Raw genomic sequence first — 26,971 nt, forward strand, 5'->3', positions numbered from 1 at the left:
CTTTCTGATCGTTCTACCATGCAATTAGTAATACTTTATCTGGGATTTCAGGCCATTCAGTAACTGACTACCAGACATTTGTTTGGCATAAAGATCATTTTCACTGCACCTGCCAGCAAGAGGAATGTCAACAAAATCTTAAGAAAGTCTGACAGAAGAAAGGGAAACATCTAGAATTGCCCTCCCCTATGTATATACTTTGAATGAGTTGTATGCTATGGCATCTTTCTGTTATTTTGTACTTATCAGGGTCGACCTCCACACCTGCTCTGGGCTTTGCAGTAACCATTACCCCAAGAAAATAGATTTAATGCTCTGAGAAGCACCACCTTGACCTTGGAGTTTGCTTTGTATCACTGTAAAAGACTACTGGCGCTTCTGCCCCATGCTGCATCTGCAAATCTTGGCTGCCAGTATTCAGCAGGGCATAATTCCTAGTTAGAAAAACAATCTTACTACCTAGCTGAAGATCAAATGTGCAACTTAACACATCTTTGTCCTTTAATATGACTGGTTGGCAACTAGATGTTGCTGCAGCATTTAACATATAGACAAAGTACTCAAACCTTGATTAAATAGTTCTGAGAGATAATGGTTAAGCTAGCCACTGAAGCCAAGGAGCTTTCAGAGGATTTATTTTGAGAGGGAAAGCTGGCCACTACTCCACCTAAAAATATATTATCATTCGCAATAAACTGGGAAATTTGATCCATTGTCTATATTGGTTTTCTATGGAAAATAAGCTATGGTCATGCCCCAGATGTCTGTGTATCTGTCTATATCCCATACTTCTCACCACCCACCCCTCTTCTCTCTCTCTCTCTCTGGTGTGCAACTGAACCTACTTCAAACAGATTTGTCATGATACAGAAATCTCAGTGATCATTCCGTTCTTCAAGTTTCATGTAAGTGGGTTGTAGGAAGAGGAGTTCTTGAAAAATACCTTCTGTAAGGGCCCCAGCTGTGGAAAAATGTTTTGTATTACTAGACACCAGAAAATCCACAGCACCCTTCATAAATGTCCTGACCATTGGAAAAGCTCCTATTCAACTCCCACCTCCTAGGACACCAGTGTCTGCTAATTTTAAAGCAGATATCCATAGACAAAGAGGTTCTGTTAGTTTTGGAGGTTCGCAGAATTGTTTGTATCTACTGTTCAGGGAAGAAAAGTGGGACTTCTCTTTAATCAATAAGGCAGAACAAGAACATAGTGAGAGATCAATGTGCACTTGAGCGAATATGGTTCAGTGCTACCAGCTGCCCAAAATAGCTTAAAAGGGGGCATGTCAAAATGACAGGCACTGCTGAAAAGAGTTGAGGAAAGCATCAGTGCTGGAAAAAATCTCAGGGGCATGTTGCAATCTATTAACTTTTAATGAAATCAGTAGATGACCTGCTGATTTGTGTTTCTTCTCAGCAAGGAGACTGGACTGCTGCTGTTCTGAAATCACAGTAGCATCAGCCAAATGACAGCATAGTCATTGACTGATTTCCTAGAGAACATCAAAATGGCAGTCTGCTCCTGCACAGCTTCTTCATTCTGTCTTATTGAGGAAAAAACTTTTTTTAACCCCTGCAATCCATTTACTTGAATCGCAGTACAAAGTGCAAAGTTGTGAAGAGAAGCTGATGTCATCCTAACCTTAGAAAAGGGAGATTGAGCTAGATAAACTCTGGTGCTTGTACTTTGTGGGAGTCACTACTTGTACCATTTAATTTGGAATTCTCTTTTCTTGCCAGGATTTCTCCCATCAGATGTGTTTTTATAGCTTGCTTTTTGTGTGTTGTATTCATACCCTGCCAGTCACCATAGCATCAGATTGTTTTTCCCTTCACCTTAAATCTTAAATGCTAAACATGTATGCAGTTTTAGTCCAATTTTCCATCACAGACAGAGGCTCTAAAATCCTTAGTCCCTTTAAGAAGCGTGAAGCACATACTAACCCAATTCCTAGGACATGCTTTTCAGGGTGCTTATTCTCTTCATTTGAAATCAGTCTCTGTTGCTCAGCAATCCTTTCCTGACATTTTAATTTTATTTTTAAATGTACAAATTTTTTTTACATTGCTTCCCCTAAATGTGTTTTCAGTGAAGTGGAGTCAGCAGGCACAAAGGATTTCTCATCACAGATGATAAAAACCTGACCTGACAAATAGTCACTAAAACCAGTATCTTAAGGCCTTGTGCCAAGAAGAAGAGATATCTTTTATAGTATCAGAATCTAATATAAGAAAAATGAATGTCAAGCTAGTAAACCTAGTTTATATAAATCATCTTAAATAAGCAATAAAACAAGATAGGACAGGAAGTTTTATAGAGTTATTATGAAATGAATCATAAAGGCTTGTGCCCATCGGTTACCTGGGATGTGTTAATGACCTCAGAAAACATCCTGGATTGTCTTACTGGCCTTACAGTATGAACATAATTTAAAAAAAATAATTAAAAAATCAATTAACCTTCTGCTCTAGGAAATGATCCATGGTTAAAGTGCAAGGAAAATAGCAGATGAAAGCTGCCAAGCAGCTTTTTACTAGAAACTTTTAACTGTGAAACTTTTGCCACTAATTCTCTTTGAGGTTTGGGTTAGTTGTGGGTTATTTTCAGGATTTTTGTGTTGTGGTTTTTTTTTTCAACCTGTAAGTACACCATTTCCTGAGTATCCTCCCCCAGTCTTAACAAGGTTCCCTAGACCACTTTCTCCTAACTGGGAAATGACCCACCTTCACAGGTGCTGACAACTAACGACTGTTTGCTGATATAAGCAGTGCAGGCAGCTTTTGGCAATGTCTGTAGCATATGTGGCTCTTGGGACTTGCTGGTGCACAGGAATTACACTGATTTAATGAAACAGATTTCTAAGATCTTACACAGGATAAGCTTAAAGCAGTCGATAAGCTTAACTACCATGATGAATCAGGGCTAAGGCTCCCACATTGAAACTTAACCCTTCCAGCAACCACAGACTGGCTTCTTGTTTAAGAAGAGCTTTGCATGTATTAACCAACGAGCAGGAGCTTCTGATTCTTAGTCTTTTATTAAATCAAAGGAGCCAACTTCCACTCAGGGCTGCTGTGGCCAATGGCCAGAAGTTCCCACTTCTAATAAAAAGTTTTTCCTTCATATTTCACCACAAATATGCTGGTTGGAAGAACAGGTTTCCTCACCTATCTGAGTTTTGAACAGACCACTTTGAGCAAAACAGAATTCCTTTTCTTTATAAAACGAGACCTCCGTTGCACATACTATCGTTTCTATTGTTTTTGATGTTACAGGTACCTGTAACATCATTACCTACAGTTAAGTAGACCTCATTACCTGTAGTTAAGTCAGCCTGGTACTCTTAGAGACGAAGAGTAGAGAATAATAAGACATTCTTTCAGTTCATATGACATTAGCAGACATTAAAAGTTCGAGCAGAAATTTTCCATGTCAGGACTGTGCCCCAGGCTGATTTTTTTTTAATTTCAACAAAAAAAATATTTTCTTCTTCTGTTTCTCAAAATGAGGTTAAACTGTTCAACCCTGATCCATACCTCTGCTTCCTTCTCCTATATTTGGAAGGAAGAACTTTACATTTTGGTAGAGGTATCAGTTGGTAATTTTGTCACCTTATGGAAGATGCATATAAATTGAGCAAAACTGTGGGCTTCATAATCTTTTAGTTCATAGACATCGGTTTCTGCAGATGTACTCCATACTGAGGAGGAAGGGGCTGAGCATGACTTTTGCTCATCACAGTATCAGGGCCCTTTCTAAGATTTAGCAGCAAAATTGAGAGGTAGAAAATGCCTCTCACAAGCTTGTTGACACTATCACCTTTCCCTGCACTTCTCAGCCGCATCCAACAACCCAGACAGGCAGAGGTGATGAACAGCTGGTCCAGGATGTGAAAAGCTGGACCAGCAGTGTTTGTAATGGAGACATCTGAGTGGAGAGGTTAGGAAAGCACTGAACTGGAAGGGAAACTGAGACAGAGACAATGAGGGACTGGGCGGAAAGATACTTGAGAGGTGGGGGAAAGGAGAAAAAGGTGAGCTGGATCCAAAGGAAACTGGAGGAGAACAGAAACAAGAAGTAAAAGAGGCCATGGATAATTTCCTTGGGATATAGAAACATGTTAAAAGCATTTTGGCATTATTAAGTCAAGAAGAGAAATTAGGAAATGCCAGAATGAAGGTTTTCAGTAACTCAGCTTCACAACCATAACATCCTATTAACACAGAAGATTTTATTTTCTCTGTAATGTTTATTGCTGGCATTATATCTTCAGCACAGTGAGGAATCTAGCCAGACATTCTAACTTGAGTGTGGGAGAGAGCAGCTAAGTACCATCTTAACTGATACCTATTTTGGCACATCTGTCGTAAAGAAGAGCCTTTAGAGTTATTTTTTGAAGGCTTACCTATTTTGTGGGTTTGACTTTTCCATAAGAATTAACTTACATTATTTAGTGGAAAAACAATGAGCAGAGGGTTTGACAAAATGAGACTAAAGTAATGTTAAGAGAAAAAAAAGCAAAAATATACTAAGAAGGTACAGTATCTATGGTGTAGTTCCATTACAACTTTGGATTTACTGCTGCTTTCCTGCCCATAGATCTGAAATTAATTTCTATTATTTATAAAATCACCCTCACAAAAATATAGTGGGTCAAATTATAGTGATTTTGATAAAGATTAAAATTAGTCTGAGGAGGTCAAAAAGCTACCCGTTCTGATTTGTAACAACCCTTTCCCTGCTGAAATGAAGTTTCAGGATGGTGCTGAGTTTGTCTAGGTTCTGTTCCCAGCTCTGCCTTTGATATGTTGGGCTTGTCAGCAGATATCTCAAGAAAAATTATGAAAAAATTTCGAAATCTCATTTCCCTTTGTAGCATACCAAGCAAATGTTTGGGACACACAAAACTGATGACTGTTTGTTGTTTTTTTTTTTTAACATATTCCATCCAAACTTTTCCATGCTGCAGTTCATTCCTTTGTAAAATGGTTTTAATAATCCATGGCACACAGGCATAAGCTAATGTTTGGATTATATTGGGAGCCAGAAAAAAAAAGTTCTTTTTTCAAGCAACTACCTTTCTAACACTCTCTTTCTTTTCTGTACACTGCAGGCTGTGAACCCATCCCTGTAAAGTATCTCCAGTGGAGCAATATAGAGTCTATTGTGGCTGTGGTCTTTTCCTGCCTGGGGATCCTGGTCACCATGTTTGTCACCCTTATCTTTGTGCTCTACAGGGACACCCCTGTTGTCAAATCCTCCAGCCGGGAGCTCTGCTACATTATCCTTGCTGGCATCTTTCTGGGTTACGTCTGCCCTTTCACCCTTATAGCTAAACCCACCACGACATCCTGCTACCTCCAGCGCCTTCTGGTGGGTCTCTCCTCTGCCATGTGCTATTCTGCCCTTGTCACCAAAACCAACCGCATTGCACGCATCCTGGCAGGCAGCAAAAAGAAGATCTGTACCCGCAAGCCACGTTTCATGAGCGCATGGGCCCAAGTGGTCATTGCCTCCATTTTGATCAGTGTGCAGCTGACACTGGTGATCACACTGATCATCCTGGAGCCCCCGATGCCCATCCTCTCCTACCCCAGCATTAAGGAAGTTTACCTTATCTGCAACACCAGCAACCTAGGTGTCGTGGCTCCTGTGGGCTACAATGGACTCCTCATCATGAGCTGCACATACTATGCCTTCAAGACTCGCAATGTGCCTGCCAATTTCAATGAGGCCAAGTACATTGCATTCACCATGTACACCACTTGTATCATCTGGCTGGCCTTTGTACCTATCTATTTCGGGAGCAACTACAAGATCATCACCACCTGTTTTGCAGTGAGCCTGAGCGTGACAGTGGCCCTGGGGTGCATGTTCACTCCTAAGATGTACATCATCATAGCCAAGCCCGAGAGGAACGTCCGCAGTGCCTTCACCACCTCAGATGTGGTGCGTATGCATGTCGGGGACGGCAAGGCACCTTGCAAGTCCAACACTTTCCTCAACATATTCCGGAGAAAGAAGCCAGGGGCTGGAAATCCAAAGTAAGTGATTGACTGCAGGTACACGTCTATCTGTATATGTCCCTCTCTTTGCCATCCTCTCTTGGTTGACCGTAGTCTGCTGAATAGTAAGGTATGTAACAGTTTTTCATCTCATGTGCAGCAGAAAAGGTAAAAATGATCCTTTAGATCTAAGCCTCAGATAGCTATTGACATGTTCCTTCTTATTTTCCTCTCCTGCTCTAAAGGCAGCCTTGTACAAAACTCCCTCTACCTCTGGGACAGAGCAGGCAGTGGTAGAGTAACCAAGCTCCATCTGCAGCTTCGCCCATCTCTCTGTGCATGTGATGGGGATCTCACACCCCTATGTGCAGTTCCTCTGCATTATGTTCAAACTGAGGTGCTATTGTTGCTTTTTGGGAAAGGGACCAGAAATCTATGTCTGTGTGGTTGTATATCACATGTACTTGTCTAAGGCCTCTGGGATGCGTGTGTGAAAGCTTGGGACTGAACATTAGTTTTTAAGGTAGTGTATTGTGACAGTCCTCATGATTGTGATCCAAAAGCACCCTTCATACTATCCCTCTGCTTTGTTTAATATTCAGAATTATGAGTCATACTCTTAATCATCATTAGTGTAAACTTGTCCATGTTCTCTAACCCAGTGTTGGTGTGAAAGTTGCAGAAGTCAACTGATGGTGAAAATGAACTTGCATCCACATCTATTGAACCTGTTATTTTCCTTGCTCATAATTAAAGGCAAACCAGCTGCAGGAGAGGGGGAGAGAGAAATGTTACTTCAAACAGCATCTCCCTGTGAGCAGCTGTCTGAACATTTGCATTCTTTATTACCTTATTGCTTTTTAAACTTTAAAGAAGCACCACAGGGCTAGATATGAGCTTAGATTATTTTTGCCCCAATTAGAAAAAACTATCAAAATAATCAAGAACCAGTGAGGTCTAAATTTCTGAGCTTCCTGATAGAATTAAAATTCAGTTAATTTCCAGCTCTTTGGGATCTGTAGGTTTCTCTGAGTCACTCAAGTTGGTTTTGATTCAGTTTGCACAAGAACCATTTTTGTATGTCCTGGAGATGGAAGGGATAAGGATGGAGGTAATACTGTAGAAAACCCATGCTGTGATCAATTTCGCCTTTATGCTACTTCAGTACTTTTTATTTTGTTGCCAGACAGGGGATCAGAAGAGATGGGAATGGAGACATAAGTAACCCAAATACACAGCTCAGTGTGCCACAGAGGCTGTGATAAGACTGCCAGCTCCTGAGCTAGACAGAGAGGGAGCTGGGAGTGGCAGGCAGCCCTGAGAGCCCCCACTTGCAGGGAGATGGCCAAAAATCTCTGTAGCTCAAGAGCTTGAATTCCATGCAAATAGAAAGATGGAGCCTGATCCACCTTCCTCTGACTCTATGGAAGTTGGATGCGGTCTTGCATGTCTGTAAGAAACTAGTGTGGTGTCTCTGCAGTGTAGTCTCTGGCTAAGGCTGTTGGTATCTTTAAGATGATCTCTGACAAAAATAGGGCTATTAAGTATTTTAGATCATGAGAAACTTAGTAACTAATTCTATGTTGTGCTTACTGTTCTTCCACTTTCACTAAAAATCCTGTACTTTAAAAGATCCAAATGCATTATATTTAGAATACAGTTCATACTATGAGAAAATATTTCACCCTGTTCAAAAAACGAGCTTTTCCCTCAGCACTGTCATTAAAAAAAACCAACAGGGCTTACCTGAGCTTTTTAGCAATTTGTTTGTTGCATAATTCTAGCAAGATTTTCTTGACCTCTCTGTTGAGCCTGTGAGTGGTATGAAGCAAAAAAGCCCTAGAGAGTTTTAAGATGCTCTTCTAAACTAAAAGCTCAACACCTGGTTAATATGCCTTTTTGTCCCATGTCAAGCCTCCAGATCTTTTGCACAGCAAAATCCCAACCTCTGACCTAAACCTCTTGTGCAGTTACTGCTATGTTCTTCACCTAAACCAGCACAGATGAGGAGGCATGCTAGGCTTGCTGATGGAGAAGGACAGCATACCTCTGCACATGGACATGAAGAACTGAAAGCAGTATAGTATTCAAACATACAGCTTTGGAAATAAAGTCACAAAAGCACAAAAATTCATTACTTGGAGGGTATTTTAGCTCCTAGGAGAATCCATTGCAAAGCTTGTGAGGACATTGTGCTGACACAGATAAAGAAGCGTAAGTCACTGAGGAAACCAAGAAGGAAAAAGTAGACTTTACTGGAGCCTTTGAAGCACCTAAATAACTCTAATGTGTAGTCAGGTCCTGAAACAGGGCTTGAAACTACTGGAACATGCTTAATGCCCACAGGAATGGCCTCCAGGCTGATTTTCAATGTTTTTTTCATTTCCTATTAAAATCTGGGATTTATTTGTCAGTTTTTCAGTAATTCAGATCCCTAAGTATGTTTCTCTGCTGCTTGATTCTGTAATTGTCCCTATGGTCACACTTTTCTGTCTGTAAGTGGCCAGCAGTGCTTCACTCAAAAGATTTCCAGCTTTCTTACACAACTTTCCATCCATTTTCTTGTTGTCTTTTCTCTTTCTTCCTAGCTTGTATTTTTTTCTACTTTTTTAATTTTCATCTCTTTTCCTGCCTCTATCAAACCTCTCCTCTGCTAATCCAGTGAACTCCAATTCCTAAACAGAAAAGTGGCACTCATCTAAATTAAATTGCTGTGCAGACACAGAGTTAAATTGAGTTTTAAAAATGGAAACTAGTTTACATTTACAAGGGCAAGTCAGACTTATATAAGTCTTGATAAAACATTCACATACAACATTGCGCTGTTAGTTTAACTATATAGCTTGGGGACTAGAGAAAGCCAAGCCGCTCTTCCTTCCTCCTTCCTAAAGCAGAGCTAAAGAATTAACCAGGGAAGTCTATTAACACAGGATCTATTAGTCAATTCAAAACCTTCAGCTACATCTGGTGCTGATACATAGGTCAGAAAGTCCTCTCGAAAAATGTCTGTCCCAGCTGCATTACCCACAGAGTTTCAATGAAAATGACTTGTTTAGTAACACTGGTATTCACTTAAATAACAAAGCACGCTGCTTTTACTGATCTGTTGCACTCTAAAGATGCCATCTGCGCTCATGAGGGTTTGCACTCTATCTTACTTGGTTGAATTAAACTATAAGCAATTACAGCCAGCACTCTTTTAAATAGAGCTGGCTGGGAAATTGCCAATGGAATATGTTTTCTCATCAGAAAACTCTGGCTTCTCAAAATGTTTCATAGAATTAGGCTTTGATGGTAGGGATCCTTTCCGTGTTGTTTTTTCTCATGGAGAGATGAAGGCATTTGGAAAGTGTGAGGGAACTTTAGCCCAACAGACATGAGTTAAGGCACTCACTTAGGTTAAGAGTGTCTCCTTAACTTCCCAGGTGAACACCCTATAACCAGACTATGCACTGTCCCAGGGTAAGTCTCCTCCTTTCTCTCTGTTCTTGACCAGTAATGTGTCCTGGAACAGAGGAAAAAATCCTGATGCAAACCCTAGAAAAATACTTTGTATTATTTTGTGAGAAACCTTGAATTTGGGTCTGAGAGATCCCTTGCAAGTGTCTTCAGTACCAAGCTATTGTCAGTCTCTCTCTCTTGTCAAATGAATATTTAAATATGTATAAAAAATGTAATCATTCCATCAGGAGAGATAGAGAGACAGTGATATCTGCTGCTTTTATTGAAGTCTTGTGGGGACATTTATTGTTAGAGTTTTCAGCTTGATGACATTATGAGATCCTGTCTGTTACAGGATGATGACATAGGAGTGTTTTTTAGGAGAGGATTTTTAATCTTTTCTTTTTTTTCCCCAGCTGTGAGATTGTAACTTTCAGATATAGATCTTGCTGTGATCATTAGCCTTGTTCTTGACCACAAATGTTACTTTGGCCTATGAGGGTCAATCAGCTTGAAGAGTAGCACTCCTGTACAGTGCCTGTACGATTGCTTCCCTGAGGAAGCAATGCTCCTTTCTGTACTACTTGCAGAAAAAATAACCAGTGACATTGAAGATACTGCTCTTGAGGAGGGTTCAGGAAACACCTTCTCCAGTCACTGCTTCAAATGTGCAGGAGGCACACTCTGTGTGCAGGAGGTTGAAGCCAGGCCTGCAGCCTGCAAGTCTTTTGTGTTGCTTTTCTATAGTCCACAGACACACTTCAAATAGAGTTTGAGCCACACAGTAAGGCTCACCTCTTCACCCATGCTTCTCGTGGGCTGCAGTGGCATGAGAAGGATCGGTGTGGCAGAGGGGACCACAGGGGATAAGTTTTTTGGGCATCTTTGGGTAATTAGCTTCAGGTTTGGCCTTGGTCTTCACATATAAATGATTTTAAATTTATGGTTGAGACCTCAGGTCTGGACACCATTTTAGTGCATTTTGAATCAGAATAAATAAGGATTTAGTTGTCAACATAAATTGTGTAGCAAAATCTGAGTTGACAGGAAGGCCAACCAGAAAGACTCACTGAGTGGCCAGAACTCCACATTAATGCATAAGCCACCTGCTTCCCTGCTTGTAATTTTAATATATTTGCATTCAGTTATTTTTCCTCCAGCTGTCTGCCCTCAGAAATGAATGGCTGATTTTAAATATTTCCAAACATGTATTTTTATTTATGTTTTTAACATGTTTTGGCAGTCCATGCCTCTAGGCTGCTCTCACAGGCATCCACTCTAAGCAGTGTCCAGGCAGTCACCTGGCCCAAGGATCTCTCAAAATGACTTTATTTTATTCCAGTAAAAAACGTCAGGCAACCCAACATCCCCTAGTACCTTCTCCTTGCTTCTTTTACAGGAGCCTGCTCCTGTTTTTTGTCCTCTCAACCCTGTATTGGGTCCCTACATACAGTTTTTTAACTGGCAATCAGGTTTCTCAATTACACCTAGTAACACATGTCTGTTCCCTTACCAAGGCTTAGGGAACCATCTGCTTTTTTGTCTTGCCAGTTATAAAATTATCTCTCAGTATTCTTAAGTTACTCTTTCTCTTTAAACTGACTTGCTGAGTTGCCATTTCATCTTGAGCAAGCTGTGCTGACATGCTGCATTTTTCTGGGACTCATTTCTCTTGGAGACTCACAGTCCACAAAGGTTTTTGGGCTCCTCAGCTCCTTCATTTTCAAAGCCTCCCACAGACAGTGAGGGGAATCTTAGCATAAGTACGTCCAGAAGGCAGGACATTTAATTTCCCTGTGTTTTTGTGGTAGTGGGAGGAGGCAAATGCACAATGCAGCATGTCAAGAGTTGGAGCTTCCAGAAACAGAGAGTAAATGTTCAGCATGTTCAGTTGCAGTCATACAAATGCAGATCTTTTGTAGCCTCTCACTTGATCCAACCTGAGTGCCTTGTCATAGGAAGAGATGCTCAGGAGTATTTCCTCTTCTCGCTCTCAGGTTCCTACTCCATGCAGTCAATATGCTATCATTAAGCAGGGGGTTATGGAGACAAGTGGGGAGGGGGGAGAAGTGTGAGCAGGACATGAAAACTCTTTTACTGTAAGTAAAACAATGGCTTTTGTCCTGACTTCTGCAGGCTAAAGTGTGTGAAATTGAACAAAACCAATCTCAACTTGGCACAGCCTCCCAGGGAATATTTCGCTCTTGTTGAAATGCATTAAAAGATCTGAAACAAGAAGATTTAGTGGAAAGTGTAAGGAGGATTAATAGTAACTCGTCACTATTGTACCTTCTCCTATAAAAGAGAATATATTGTTAAACTCCTGCGCTTCAGGACACGAGCCCAATCTGAGAAGTCTACAATATATTTAAGTATTTTCTTTGGTCTTAAATTTTGTCACCTTGCCTTCAGCATGTAAGAATTATCTTTAAATGCTTGTTGTACCGATTACTCTCTAGTGTAGTTTTATCTTCTTACAGCATTACCAAAACAGTATAGAGACAATTGATGAATCTAATAGGAAATGGTAGGCTAGCTTGCTTTGTAATTTAGAAAACTGATGCAGTGGGTAAACTTCTCATGTCCTGTAGTAGTATTGCATACACAATAAGACAGACCTTTATTTTTACCGTTACAGACCTTGGAAAATACCAAGATCCAAGGCAGTTTCACTTAAACCTGCTGGGCCTGCACAGCCATCCTGCTGAGGCTTACCCCAAAGGGGAAAGGCATATTACAGAAGAGAGTTTTGGAACAGCAGAAAGGTTGTAAGATCCTGCAAGTGGAAAATAATACAAGGATTAAAAACAAAACAAAAGATAGTGGGAAAAATGATACAGTACAGGTTAGGTTTTTATTTAAATCATTTCTTTGCCATTTTATATCTGATCTCTCCATTAACCTAGCAATAAAATGTTGACATCCAGGCCCTGTTTTCAGTGCTGACTCTGTAGAGCAGTAGGACCACGGGGTGCAAGGCACAGTCTGTGACTGTGCAGCTCCTGGCTCCCTGTCAGGGCACGGGGCTCCACAACCATGGGGCATTCTGTTCACCCTTGCATCCCACCCAGGGCTTATCATGGAGGATTCTGCTTACTTCACAATGCAGATGAAGATGTGGCAGCTCTGGCGTGGCTCCCTGGTGCCACAGCTGTCACAGGGAAGGCAGGTGGCACCCTGGTCTGGCTCGACTCATCTCCCTATCACAGCCCGCCCTGGCATTTGCCTAGCTTCTGTATTCAGTGTAGTCCTTCACCCTTTTCTGAGGTTGCAGTGCATTTTGGGGAAAGCAGCTTGTGTGCTCACAGGGATAGTTGGAAGTTTTAATGCCAAGCATCTCTCTCAGCAGTTGGTACATTTGCTGGTTTTGCTGGGCTATTTACTGGATTTAAACCATTAATGATTTTCTGAACACATAGCACTGTGGCAGGTAACGACTCTTACCCAGTTCTCTCATGTATGTGATGTGAATTTCAAATAAGAAAATTCAGCAAACTCAGTCAAGCTGTTCAGTCCTTGTCAGTATATTGATTTAAGTGAATATTTAAAACTCCCAGAAGACAGTTACATGTTTCCAAAGGGACTCTTACAATTGATGTTAAAGAATTGGAAAGAAACACAAAATAAGGGAGACTAAGACTTAATAATCCGATAACAATCTCTTCTACGGCTGCTGCAGGGTTGTCCATTAAATTCGAGCTATGTAATTATATGTAATATTGTTCTCTGTAGCCTTGAGTTTGCATTTGCTTTAATAGATATGATGTAATTCTGTCCCATGCACCAAAAAAGCACAGAATATGTGATAAGTAACTCTGAGATGTCACTTTCACACTTACATTCTTTATAGTTATTTAAATGAATACTAAAACATATTTATTTAAAAACCAGGCATGGCAAATGTGTATACAAAATTGTGTGTCTGTGTATATATATGTGCAAGATAATTAGTCTGGGGATAGAGAATTTATTTTTTCCTTTTAATGAGAAATAAGGGGCAAGGCTGCATAAGGCTGCATAAGTCACTCTAAGTTTTCCTTGCAAATATCCCAGCTAAAGGGAGTCCCAGCACATGCATAACCAATCACATGTCACTCCGAAGGCAAGTTCAGGAGCAGGGACAGATCTACAATATGATTGTCATGGTTGTCATCAAGTACAAGCCAAGAGGTCTGTCAGTTTAGGCTTATTCCTCTGGGTTTCCTTCGGTGACCAAGCAGGGGCTGCTCAAGACTACATTTAAGGGAAATAAATTAGAAAAGCAATGAGGTTCTGCAGTGGCCTCCCAGTTTATCCCAGTGGGGGTAAACCCCCTCTCACACAAATCCCAGGTTATATTTGATTAGTTTACAGGGCACAGGACCTGCCCCTTGCGCTCCCATCCAGACTTCTGCTTCTTTGTCACCAGTCAGAGCCACATTTTATTTGGATGGTCCTTTTAGATGAAAGGGTTGTTGTGTAAGGTTTGATGTAATTTCCTCCCTTTCTCAGAAGTTCCCAGTCCAGGACAGTTTTGCCTCTTTCCTTCCATGGATATTCACAACTATGTTCTCCCAGGGGATCTGACAGGGCATAACTCCAAGGAATGGTCTCTGAGTGCAGCCTGGCTCTTACCAAAGGACTCCCAGAGAACTTCACTTTACAGCTCCTTCTCTTATTTTGTTGCTCTCAGGATGCTGAATCACAAAATGTTGTTTTACTTACGGGCACTGCTGTAGCACCAGGCAGCTTTGTATAATGAATCTCAATACTTCAACACAATGACGCATAGATACACAATCACATCAGAGGGGAGCTTTACGGTTATGTACCACAATGTCTCCTTCCTGACTGAAGGGAAGCAAAGGCAGTACTACAGAAATCCCAGGGAAGGCTAGTATCTTTCTTGGCATAAAACATGGGAATAAGGACACCACTTGTAATTTAATTTCTTGCTTGACTGGATCACTTATTACATTTCCTTGTATTTTTGTATTTGTATATATTATTTATTGTATTTTTATTCTGAAATGTAGTCATAACAATCCAGTTGGGATGCTACAAAAATACACCAACTCAACAGTGAGTGACTCAAACATAAATATAAGCAAGTGATGTTTATCTGCTTATCACCATAATCTCACATTGCTTTTGGTGAAAATTCTCTATGTGAGAAAAATGAGGAAGAAATGTTCTCTTTTTAAGAGTGTCAAGTAAATAAATAAATGTTGAAGGTTACATCCAGATAAGCACCTAAAAACCTGGATATTTCCCTGTATTACATTACAGAAGTCAGACTCCAACTCTCATAAGCACATACTGAGGAAAAAAACCAAAACATCAACCCATGTTTGGGGGGGTGACCTGAAATATAATTCTAAAGTGCATAACAACCATTTATTTATTTAATTCAGCATTTTAACATGGAATTGAAAAAAGAACTAAAATACAAATCTCCTAGAGGCTACTTTAAGATTTTTAAAGTCAGGAATGCATTTTACCTCCTTCTTATCCTCAAAGGTGTGATGTTTCAGCCCTGTGCCTCAGTATTCACCTCCCCTCAGTAGAAGCAAACAGAGCTGTGACATTTCATGAACACATGATAATTCATGTACAAATACTTGCTAGAATAAACACACAGGATATTCTGCAAGTGTTTATTCTGCAGGGATCTCTGAGCCACCTTGTGGTTTCATACATCTTTGAGCTAATTTAGAGGTGAACAAAAATTTGGGTACTGAAGGATATCATGTGGATCTTCAATATGCTCTATATAAGGATAAGGCTATAAAACAGCACAAGCACTATACACATCTATATACAGTTAATACACGGGTTTGGTTTGTTCCTCAAATTAAGATGTAGTCTGTAAAATATTCTTAATTCATCCCAGCAATTCAGTGCAAAGTTACGAACATGAAATGCAGAAGTACTGCTAATTTATTTAATCCTTTTTCATGCTTAGGGAACACAAGTACATAAGAGCCCAAGAAGAGGACAGCACTGTTGGATGTCACCTCTTTCACTGACGTGAAAGGCATCTCGCATTCTGGCTTGTCCACCGAGTTTATCCCTGCCTGCAATGAGCTTATTTCTTTGCCTGGGGATGCCCCACAAAACAAAACACTGCAAGACAAACTACAGATGCAGCAAACACGTGCTAACAGAGCACCTGATTTTTAGCAAGACTCTAATTCATAGGCAAATCACACCCCCAGAGAGAGAAGACGGTCCATCTCTGTTAAGGGACTGTAGGCGTGTACAGTTTTCCACCCTGTTAGAAATTAAATTGTCTGAGCAGGGGTTATCCTGATTATACAGTGTTAGTCTCAGTCCAGTACTGCTCTGTTTCATTAGAGAAATATCTTTGAAGTCCTTGGTGGATGTCACTAGCACATACGTTTTGTTTGCTGTGGGAAGAGGTCTGCACATTGCTCTGTCAGTTGATCAGTAATGTGTTTCAAAACAAATTTGTCAGGATGATGTCTGCTGTCACCTAGGCACAAACACCTGACTATGGTGACTTACATCAACACTGTAATTTGGGAAAGCTCTCCCCACTTCTGCCCTATCCTGAGAAAGGATTTGAAAAAAATTCTCACCAGCAGTAGCTCAGGTTAGCTCCCCCACACTATTTGTGCTTCCAGAGCTGGGAGTATTTTTGACAATGGGAATTTTACTAAGCTTTGGAAACAAAAGTCAAGCAGTTTCAGCTTACATATGCCTCAACGGCATGAACCACTGCTGATCACACTAGCCTTTGTGAGACCACAGCCTGCACACCTTTGTGCCTTACTATCATCAGGAGCTGAGTTACAGTTATTACAGGGACAGGACACAGCACACTAGCCAGGCACCTGCAGAAGACTATTTTTCTTAAAATAATCCAAAATTCAGATGCATTAATTTACAAACACCTGTTCTACCTCATACAACATTTAATGCCATCCTGATTTTTCCATTCTTCACATCACTTTCATAGAACACAGAGAAGATGCAGAGACTAGTGCTGGATACAATGTGTGGCAAAGCAGAGGCTAACTTCTGCTGCACTACTCAGTCCAAAATCTGGATGTAGTTTTTGCTAAATGCCTGTCCCACTGATGTTTGTAATGGAGCAACTTTCTTTCTTCTCTTTATGTCAGTCTATGGTGATTTAAGAGTTTGTAAAGGGAAGAGAGGAATTTAAAAGTCTCCATCTTTGCTTCCTGCTTGACTTTGATTTTCTTTTAGCTAGTATGGTTTGATGCTTTTTTCACCTGTCTTCTGATACTGTTTTCCATCTGTCCCAAATGCACTGAGAACCACTCACATCCAGAGCAGAGATCTGACCACATTCTCCTCTGTTCTCCCAGTTCTTAGCTCTGTGCCACAAGGACTCTGAATGGCAAAATCAGCATTGCCAGGTCCAGAATTCTGCAGAACAGACTGTTACTGATTTAATATCCACACAGGAGACATCCACTGTCAAAGAGCCACTAATAATCATGACCAGCAACAGAAGTTATGTTCTCGGCTATGCCAAAGGACTCTAAGAAGCCACTTTAAGTGTGGGTTGAAAAGGAAAGTATATTGTATCAATAGAACATCTGCCTCCACATGAAAGTTGTTACAGACTATTTAATTTTGAAATAACAAGTCAGCTAATTCTTCCGAGCATGTATGTGCTCTGGCATTCAGCCTCCCATACCTAACAAGCATGGGTTAAAAGGCATTATCACTGTAAACAGCAAACAGTTGTGCAGGCTAGAAGGAATCACACAATTTGTCACTTTAAAGCCCACTTGAAAACTAAAAGCCCCAGGTTTCTTATTACTACATTATGAACAATTTACCATCTCTAGTTTACTGCTTCACTTATCTCTTAAGCTGTTTCCCCTTCTCTGCTCAGTGGTTCTTCTTTTGTGACATGCAGGATGTGGTTTTCTTCCACACTGTAAAATTAACCTTACAGAGAGAAAAAAAAAGAAAAAAACTGAATTTTTGTCTGCTGGATTGTCCTTGAGCTAGATCTCAAAAGGTCAGATAAACATTAATGTCAGCACCAGAGAAGGTGTCCCTGCTGCCCCCGGTTTGGGGAACAGGGCGAGAGTTGTCCCTTTCAGCAGCAAATCATTAGATTAGCTCAGCTGCGTTGCAGGACCACAGCCAGAGATGTCAAAGCTGATCTTAAACTCTAGCAAAACAAGTGCCCCCTGACCTGATTCTAGCAGCTCCTCACCAGTAGATGGTTTGCTGGTGTTTGCAGTTTCAGTCTGAGCAGTCCCAGCTACCCCCAGAGAATCACAGGCTCAGTTTAAGTGCCCATCTGCAAGCCACCTTCTAGCTAGTATATCCACCTTCTCTTTACCCAGTGCTATTAATCTTTCCTCAACCTTAGTGTGATAAAGCCAGGAATGTCTGCTCTTGTTGCTTTCTTACTTAAAGCTCTTGTTAGACTTCCCATCTACTTCCGTTCTACGTTCTCTTCTGGTCATTTCTTTTCACGGCACAAGCTAGATCATTTCAGATGGTTCAGTCCCACCTGTTTTGTCTGGCTTGCAAGTCTTGCATTCCCAGATCAAGGATTGTCTGGAAATTGGGACTTATTTCATGCACTCATTTTTTTGCACCCCAAAGCTCCCCAAACCAGCCAACCAACCAGACAGCCAGCAGCAAAATACCCAAGAAACAACCACACAAACAAAAAACAAGCAAATCCAGGAGTCTGTGTAAGCCCCCATGGAGGGATTATCTACCTTGAGCAGACCAACAAGGACTGACAAGGGGCTATGCTTGAAAGCATAGCCACAGCAGCACAAACGACTGCAAAAAACGCCCAGTGAGCAGACGAAGCATGTGGGTGGCATTAACCCCACCGAGCACTGCCGCTGGCTCTGTCCCTCAGCTAGCAGGTTAATGCCCTGAGCATGCAGGGACACCCCAGCGGCTCCCTGGGGGTCCTCGGGAGCTCACGTGTGCATAGCGTGGGCTCATGGGGGTGTAGTGGGAGCTCACATGGGGGTGTAGCAGGGGCTCGTGTGTGTGGGCAGTAGGAGCTTGTGTGTCTGAGCAGTACAGGTTCCTGTGGGGTACAAAGTATGGCCCTAGGCATCTCTGTGCTCTCCAGTCAGTGAGCAGTCCTTCCTCCTTTACTTTCTCATATCTTCTGAAACATAAGGCTATATACATTTCTTAGTCCTTAGAGTTATATAGGTTATCTCAAAAATCTCTCCTGCCACCATTCTGGACAGCCAAGAGATTTGCCTGTGGCTACTTTGGGCTATGAGAGCCTGTAAATCCACATATGCTTCAAGCTGCCCTAAACCAGAAATTACACCTGAAGCCTTCTTTTACCCCATGCTGTCCCCTCACTTATGTAGGGATGAGGGCCTGGATGGCCGTGTCGAGAACTGGAGCAAGGAACAGATAATATCTCTTTCTCCTTTCTTTTTCTGGTTTAGCTGTGACCCAGATTAGGTGTCCCTGTCATTCCCTGTCAGTTGATTGAGCAATTGCACCAAGGATTGTGCTGGGGCAGAGGGGCATGTGGAGCAGCAGGAGGGAGCAGCCGGGGAGGGCCAGGGTGCTCCCCTGGGCGCACAGCTGGCTCCTGCTGGCCCCGGGTGGCCTGAAGTGCAGCCTTAGTTCTGTCTCCACCGTGCAGCTCAGCGCTGGGTCTTTCTGGGCATCCTACTGGGACTATGTTCTCCTTGGTGACTGTGACTGTTCTGTCCTCTTTGGCAGATGCGCACACCTTGACAGAGAGGGGATGTGCTGTGAAATCCGCCCTGCTCCTCAGTCCTGCATGGGTGATATTTATCTGTATGTCTCACTCTGCCTAGCAAGGGTGAATGACCCTATAACCTCCCTCCTACTTGCAGTGCTTTTTGCTCCACAATTCTTAATGATTTCTTTCTCTCCAAAAACTGCCACTGCACCATTGATTAGCATAATTAAGTTAAAACTCAGAGAAATTATTGCCAACCATCACTTAGATTGGAATTCAGGACTCATGTTTTAAAAATGAATTTGTACTGAAAACCTGACCATCTTCCCAACTTCATCTATTGGGTTAATGTAATATATGGCAGAAATCTTCTATCAGATCCCAGCTTAAACAAAAGGCATTGAAAATGCAGCTCCTCTTCCTACAGGAAAACGACATGGCCTTGCTTCTTTTTATGTAGCTATATCTTGATCCAGCCAAGACAACCATATACAAAACCTGACCTTTCAAGGACACAAACGTCAGAAGATGGACATTCTTCTGCCTAGGAAGATGCTAGATTTAGAGAGACAAGAGGATTTGGGATGAGTTTAGTTGAGCACTTTACTGATCCAGTTCTAAATATGAAGTGTGCTTACTTCCCCAGTCACCTTGCAGACTTAGAGGGTTGAGGAGGTGAAACGCAGGCTAGAATGTTTCTGGTGTTGCTGAGTTGTCCCTTAGGAGTGGGGAGGGCAGTCAGTCTGAATGCTGGAGCAGGAACTACTCTAGGATGTGATGGCAGTGTACCACAGGGCACATGGCACAAGGTTTCTCCTTTCCTGTATTAAAGCTAGGGGTTACACATAAAATCTAGGGGATGATTCAGGGCTATCACTGTAAGTTTCAGGATGACGCCATCATCACTTCTCTTGAATTTCCTCCCCACCTTGCTTTCTTCCTAATGTTATTGATGGTCAGTTGTTTCAGATTAGATTGTATAAAATTTGGGGCTGTGCTTTTCTGCATGTTTTTGACCGTGAGGAATGTGAAAGCTTTTCTTACAGCTGGGACAACACCTAGGGTGGAGGATCTCTGACTGTGGCTTCAGATGATAGGTAACACAGTGTCCTGTGCTTCAGTTGTCTTTGACACCCGACAGATTCATTCAATTTGCATCTGTTTGGAGAGTCTGGTTGAGTAGAGAGAATAATTCCAGAGCAGAAGTTGAATGTTTCTAGTTCCATAGCTGTTCAGATATAAAACATTACAGATAGCAATTTACACTTTCCTACAATCCTGACACAGCTGTTTGCCTTGTGGGATGATTCATTTACACTTAAGAGAAAAAATAGTGGCAAGAGTGACTCTTGCCTCAGATCCTCTATATTCCTCACTGCCGATTTCAACAGGACTGTTACCTACCCTGTTCTGAATGTCTGGCTAGAAACATTTTTCTGCTTCAAAGAACATAAAGAAATTAATGCACTTCTTTCAGGAATCCTCTGCACTTCCACCCTGCTTCCTCTGCCAGACTCCCTGTTACTGCACCCAGGGGTTCATTAGAAAGCAGTTCAGACATTTTCATGATAGTATGCCAACTTCTTGTTCAAATGCACAGAAGATCCATCCTGCCTCTGGGCTCAGGATACAAATAACCACTCAGCAGGAATTACCCATAAGAAGACTGCCCCAAAAATGACCCATTAATCCTCATCTTGTAAAGATGGGCAGGCTACCTAATTTTTTGGTAATCACAGAAATGTACGTGAAGTACCATCACTGACTCCAAGGCTAGGAGGAAGAAGAGGGGATACACTATCATAATTAAAAACAGAAGGGAAAAAGAGAGGTACAGAGATCTGGAAAGTTATTCTGAATCAGGGATCTGCAGTATTAGCACATGCTACTACTAAGACAAAGCAGGCCTACAAGGATACTTCAGATTGAATGCTTCAAAACAATTTATTGTTATTTATGCAGTTGACAATGATTTGATAATTGCAAAATAATTCACTGAAGTATAATCAACATATGCACTACATTTCCCATAACACTATAAATCTAAATTTCCAAGTTCAAATCCTATTGAAGCATGAACCTTGAGATTTAGAGATGATTTCTGTAATGTATATGCTGTGTATCAGCATATGGGGATCCCCCTTGACCTTGACCAAAAGGCAGATCACTGCTTTCATGTAGCTTGGCAGCATTTTAACAACAGCCTCCCACAGAATGCAAACCTGGTGAGGCATTTGGGGGTTGCATACTCTATTACATGTAATATCTGTGTTTGGTCTTGGCTGAGGAGCACAACTGCAGCCACAGTAAGGAAATAGGTCATTATATTTTGAATATGATAGGAAGCATTTTGGACTGCTTGAGGAAGAAGGCTTCTTTCTTCCTTTCACATAACAGGATTTCATAACAAGACCTACAGATGCCCAAAGTTTGGAGAGCAAAATGTTCTGAACTCACTCCAGGGATATATCTGGGGGGAGCAAGGGGTGCAACTAAGTAAGCCAGAAGTGACTGCAAACTGCAGTAGCTGAGGGACAGTGACTGACAAAGCCTGTTGACTCAGAAAGACGCAGGTCCCAAGCAGTGCTCTGAAACAAAAATCTTCCACCTTTTCCAAGGTCCCTGAGCAAGGCTCTCCATGTCTGTGTTCCATCTATGTGCATACACCACTGCACGTGTGTGAAATACATTTAGAACTGGATTTTTCTCTCAGATAATCAACTGCATGTTGCTACTTCTTTTGTAAAATTAGCTCCTGTGACTGAATAAACTACTAATTTCTGAGTTTGAACAAAGCAAGCACAGAAAGTCGAAAGCTCTTATTCTGCCAATAGATGAAGAAAACTGGAGTTCTGTAGAAATGTTGGATATTCTGTTTAATCAGAAGCTTAATAATCTCTGTAACTTTAATAGGGTGTAGGAGAGAACATGATAGCTAAGTTCCTAATTATGATTGCCTTTAAACTGTCAAATCTCAGAGATCTCATTACACCTGGTAAGGAATTTAATTATTCTAGAGACTTCAAAGTGAGTAGGTTTACAAAATTGCTCAGCAGTATGTCTTATTTGTGTTTTATTCATAATAGTTCAGAAGTCATCTCAAGGCATCTACCTCTCCAAAATGGGTATGCATGTATTCTGTGTACATCACGCTGTGCTCCTGTGCTTTAGTATGTGGTGAGAAGAATGGCTTGTTTAGCTCATGAGCAGCTGTACTGAGTATGTAGTACATGCACATACCATCCATGAATCTGTTGTTTTGAGGTAAATAGAAGTCTGGCAAGCATGCACTATGATTGTTTGATGGGGATAATTGCTGAATTTTGATTTGCATTTTATTTGCAATACAATGACAATTTTTTTTTTTTGCAGAAATTCATTGATACATTCCATGTGCAAAAATACCTGAGATTTTTGTCAAAGCACGCGTGTGTGTATATATATTTTTATTGATACTGGGGAAGACAAATGAGAGTTTACATCCGCTTGGTAGGGTAAGGAAGAAGAGAAAAATGAAGTGGAAATTGTCTTATATTAATGGCCAAAACTGCAATCTGCAATCCCTTTTTGAATTACCATTGCAGATAGAGCATCTAGGAGACCGTTCATTTTGTGTCTACCTCAATAAGGCCAACATTTCCTTGAAAAATAGAAGTACATACAGTGAAATCACATATAATGAAAGCTAGTGACTATTCAGCTACACCTCAAAAGTAAAAGAAAAGAAATGTTTAGAAAAGCAGATTAGGGGAATAAGAGACACAGGAAAAAGCAGGAGCTGAGAATATATTAAAAACTCCATCAACAAAAACCTTTGGTGATGCTTTTGTAAATAAGATGTGAAAGGCAGATGCTCCCTTTTCATCATTTCACCCTGCGTTGAGAATACCAGGAGAGAACTCCCTCTGACAGCTAGATGCACAGCAGCCCTTGCTATCTGCTATGTAAAGCGCATCAGGGCTCAGCAGAAGAAGCAGGAATGAACACCGTGAGAACCTATTTTAAACAGTACCATGCTGGAGCCAAGGAAAAATCCATGTGGAAGTCGAGGTGACAAGAGGAGAAAAGATGGGAAAGCCCACAGTGACCCTTAGGCATAGGTCAGGGACAGGCACCCTATTGAGTGGTATAGCCACCATGTGTGCACATGTGTATAACCACTCACTGGGTGTCTTTTTCTTTTCAATCTTCAGGAAGAGGCAGCCAGAGTTCTCGCCCACCAGCCAGTGTCCGTCGGCACACGTGCAGCTTTGAAAAATCCCACACTGCAGTGAATGTGTAAGAGAAGCTGCATGACAAAGAGTGGTTTTACCCCTTGCTTTCTCTTTCTCATTGGTTTATCATGTCTAATGATGGGACAAATGTGGTGCATGCCATTAAAGATGGGAAATTTGCTTATGTCCCCTGTTTCACACAATGCCTTAATCTGATTGTCCAGATGTGATGACGAGGACACTGAATAATTTTTTTTTGCAGCTTTTAGTATTTTTTTCAAAGCCTTCGATTTTATTTGTAAATGCCTACAACTTTGCAAATACATCCTTTTTTTTTTTTTTGTACTAATTTTATCTTCTTTTTCCATTTAGCCAACTTTTTTTTCTTTTTTACAGTTTTGCATGGAGATGACATTATCCTGCGTGCTTTAAACAACAATCTAGTAGCTGTCTCATGGCAAGAAACCTTTGCTGTGCACAGCTCCTGCCAGCTGTGCTTGTTAGTGAACTGCTGCTGCAGAGCCAGCAGAGGGAAGACAGAAAACACTGGTTTGGTGGGATTTGCAGAACAGGGAAATCATGAACAGGCACATGTGTATAAAACCACCAGAATCTGGCCCAGGAACAAACAGTCGCCCTAAAGTGTCTTTGAACAATAGCAGAGAAATTTTTCCTGTTAGAATTTCTGAATGATGTTCAGATTCTGCATGTTCTCTGTTCAGTGAACAATAGCAAAGTTCAGCTCTTCAGAAACAAGAAGTGCAAATACTGCCCTCTGAGCAAACACAAAGCTGCTGGAGAAAACATGCTAGCTGTTGCAGAAACAGAAAGGCCTCGCCTCATTTCTTCCAGGACAGATTTATACTCGTTTCCATCTGATAAACTACAGATGTGAAACAGTCCTGCTCCCTGCCCCAGGGAAGGTTGTGCAGTGACTAGGTGAAAAGCTGCCTGTGATCCACTGACACAGCATTTTGAGCGGCACCGTCTTGCTACAGCCAGAGGTGCTGTTCAGCTCTGCTAATCAGCGACAAAGCATTCTAGTTCTGTACAGTCTCCGACAGTCTGTGCTAGTTGCGGACACGTAACAATGATATTAATCAGATCTGCCCCTCTGATTTGCAGATCAGAAGAAATACATCAAATATGTCATACATTTGGAGCAGTTGTGATGGTTTTACAGGGCCTGTGCAGCAACCAGATTTGCCACCCCGAAAAGCAAACTTTACAAAGCCAGCGTAAAGAGCAGTACAAGCATTTTGTTATTAGCTTCCAGTCCTACAACAATATGCCCTTCTTTTCTGATCTGGAACAAGTGCTGCAGATTCCCAGGGCACAGATCACCAATTGTCTGTCTGGAAAGACTGACGATGAAATAGGAGCCCAACACAGGCGTACCATTAAGAGGCAAACACGAACACAACAACAGATTATATTCAAAAGGCATGGGAGCAGGCTGTAAAACTCCTGAGCACAGAGAAGGCTGAACCTACTGCTTTTTGCATGACAATGCTTGGGATTTTTTTTTTCATTTTGGAAAAAAAAATCCTCATCCACATGAGCTCCTGAGAAACATCTCTGTTGGGACTCCAACCAGTCAATAGGACTTCAACTGCTTATGGCAGCTGCACTGATAAGAAAGGCTTTAAAAAACAGCGGAGCTTTTCAGACCTGCTGAGCATGAAGCTTGCTATTTTGGCTTACCCGCCTGTCCCTGCCCCTCAGGTTTCCCTCTCCCTCCAGCCAGGACTGATGCTTTCAGAGGCCCACAGTGCTTCACTGTGGCCAGGGGAAGGGCACATTCTCCATCAGCAACTGACTGTCTGAGCTCCCTGTGGCCATGCAGCCCGGGCTGAGCAGTAGGCCATACCACTGGATGCCCATCACCACTGCCTGTCCTCATGCCTGAGTGTCAGTCACCAGAACTGCAGTGGTTTGTGAGTCTGGATTTTCCTGAGGAAGCCTTGCTTCACTACCCCAACATGCTAGAAATCACCATGGGTGCTATGGTTTTCCTCACCTTCCAGTTACAAGCGGTTACATGTAGGGACTTGAAACTGTCTTGTGTTTTGATGTACACAATACTTAGCATCAGTTGTTGTGGTGATGTTGATCTCCGTTCTCCGTATGACCCTGGAGATGGTCAGAAATGCAGAATTATGAAAATATAGAATCATAAAAATTTATTGTCCTATTAAAAAAATCAGAAACATCAGCTTTGAGTTTCAGGGTTCTTTTCTTCTGAAGCTGTACATTCGTTACCATGGAAACTTTCAGATACACCCAGAAAACCCACAGGCTTTACTAGCTTCTTTATCTACTGCAGCATATTAGGGAGAGCTGTATTTTACATATGAGGCACCTCATGACTAAGCTTCCTGTGGCAGCTGGGTTAAGTTTGCATTCAAAATGCGGGCATGCTAAGCCAAGTCTGATGGCTCTTCAAGAACTGTTTCAACTGCTTGGAGTTTATTTTATTCTCAAGTATACCAGAGAATCTGACAAGTTACAGTGAGAGAAAGACCTCATTGACAACTACCTCTGCAAGGGCTGCACACTTTTTGGCAGCAAGTATCTAGAGCAGTGGGCTTTTAATGAGTTCATTAGGAATACATTCCTGCTCTGATACAGCTATTGGCTAGGAAATATTCTGGATTTTCAGTATAATTTGTCCCTTTTGTAATTTCCTTTAGGGCTCTTGGTTGTGCTACGTGCTATGTGAAATACCTTCCAGCCTTGGTGTTAATGCCTTTCAGATGTCTGAAATCAAACAGACCATATTCAGCTATTTTAGCTTTCTCTCACACAATCTCTTCTCTGTCCCCGATGGGCTTTTTTTTCTGTTCTGTATACAACTTCCAGCTTGTCAATATCTTTCTGGTAAAAAATGTGGTGCCCCAAATCATTTCCATCAGAACCACAAAGGATTACAGAAAGCAAGGAAAAACCTCCAAATGTCTTAATTACTATTAACCTGCATTCACAGGAGAGACCTCTCTGTACCATGGTATGGTGCTTTTGAGTGGGTAACACAGAATTCATGGGCTATTTTTGTCATTTTATTATATTCAGAGTTCATTAATTAGTGTTTCTTATTCAACAGCAGCTCTTGATCTTTTTCCATGGTATTTTCTTTGATGCAGTGTTTTTTAAAGGTTGTTGATCTTCACAGCCTTCCAGTCCTACAGACTATTTTGTATTAGTTGCACCCACGTACACTTTTCCTAAAGTAATCTCATTCTATCATTTTCTTTCCATGTTCCTAAGCTTTCCAGGTCCCTTTGCTCAAAACATCATAATTTTCAGTTTTCAGGTTCTATTAGTTGTGCTCCTTTTCAAGCCTGTCTGAATAAATGCTTCAGTTCAAGTATTGTCATTGGCTGCATTGTCATATACATGTATTAGAATGTGGAGCACAAGACGCATCTTCAGATAACACAAATGTACTTCTCCATTGATAACAGAGGATCTATGATGATGTACACCATACTTTTTCCGTACACTAATTTTAAAATCCTTTAAAAAAATTACTAAGGTGATCCAGTAGGATGTATTCATTCTGAATATTTGGTAGGGTTTACTTATTAATAACAACAAAATAAACATATTCAAAAATTATTCA

General features: G+C 41.3%; 1 protein-coding gene across 4 annotated transcripts in view; it reads left to right on the forward strand.

Annotated features, from left to right (window-relative positions):
* The window catches only part of GRM1 (glutamate metabotropic receptor 1), a 198,411-nt gene that overhangs the window by 160,549 nt on the left and 10,891 nt on the right, over positions 1-26,971 (forward strand). For 2 of the 4 annotated variants that reach the window (XM_074818696.1, XM_074818697.1), the window contains exon 8: positions 5,115-6,045. In XM_074818696.1, coding sequence (XP_074674797.1) covers positions 5,115-6,045 — 931 coding nt within the window. Of the gene's footprint in view, positions 1-5,114; positions 6,046-23,328; positions 23,414-23,745; positions 23,938-26,971 lie in introns of those variants that run through there. The other 2 variants (XM_074818699.1, XM_074818698.1) reach the window with 2 other exon arrangements.

The sequence above is a fragment of the Strix aluco genome, chromosome 3 (assembly GCF_031877795.1).
Source record: "Strix aluco isolate bStrAlu1 chromosome 3, bStrAlu1.hap1, whole genome shotgun sequence".
In the NCBI taxonomy this organism is placed as follows: Eukaryota; Metazoa; Chordata; class Aves; order Strigiformes; family Strigidae; genus Strix; species Strix aluco.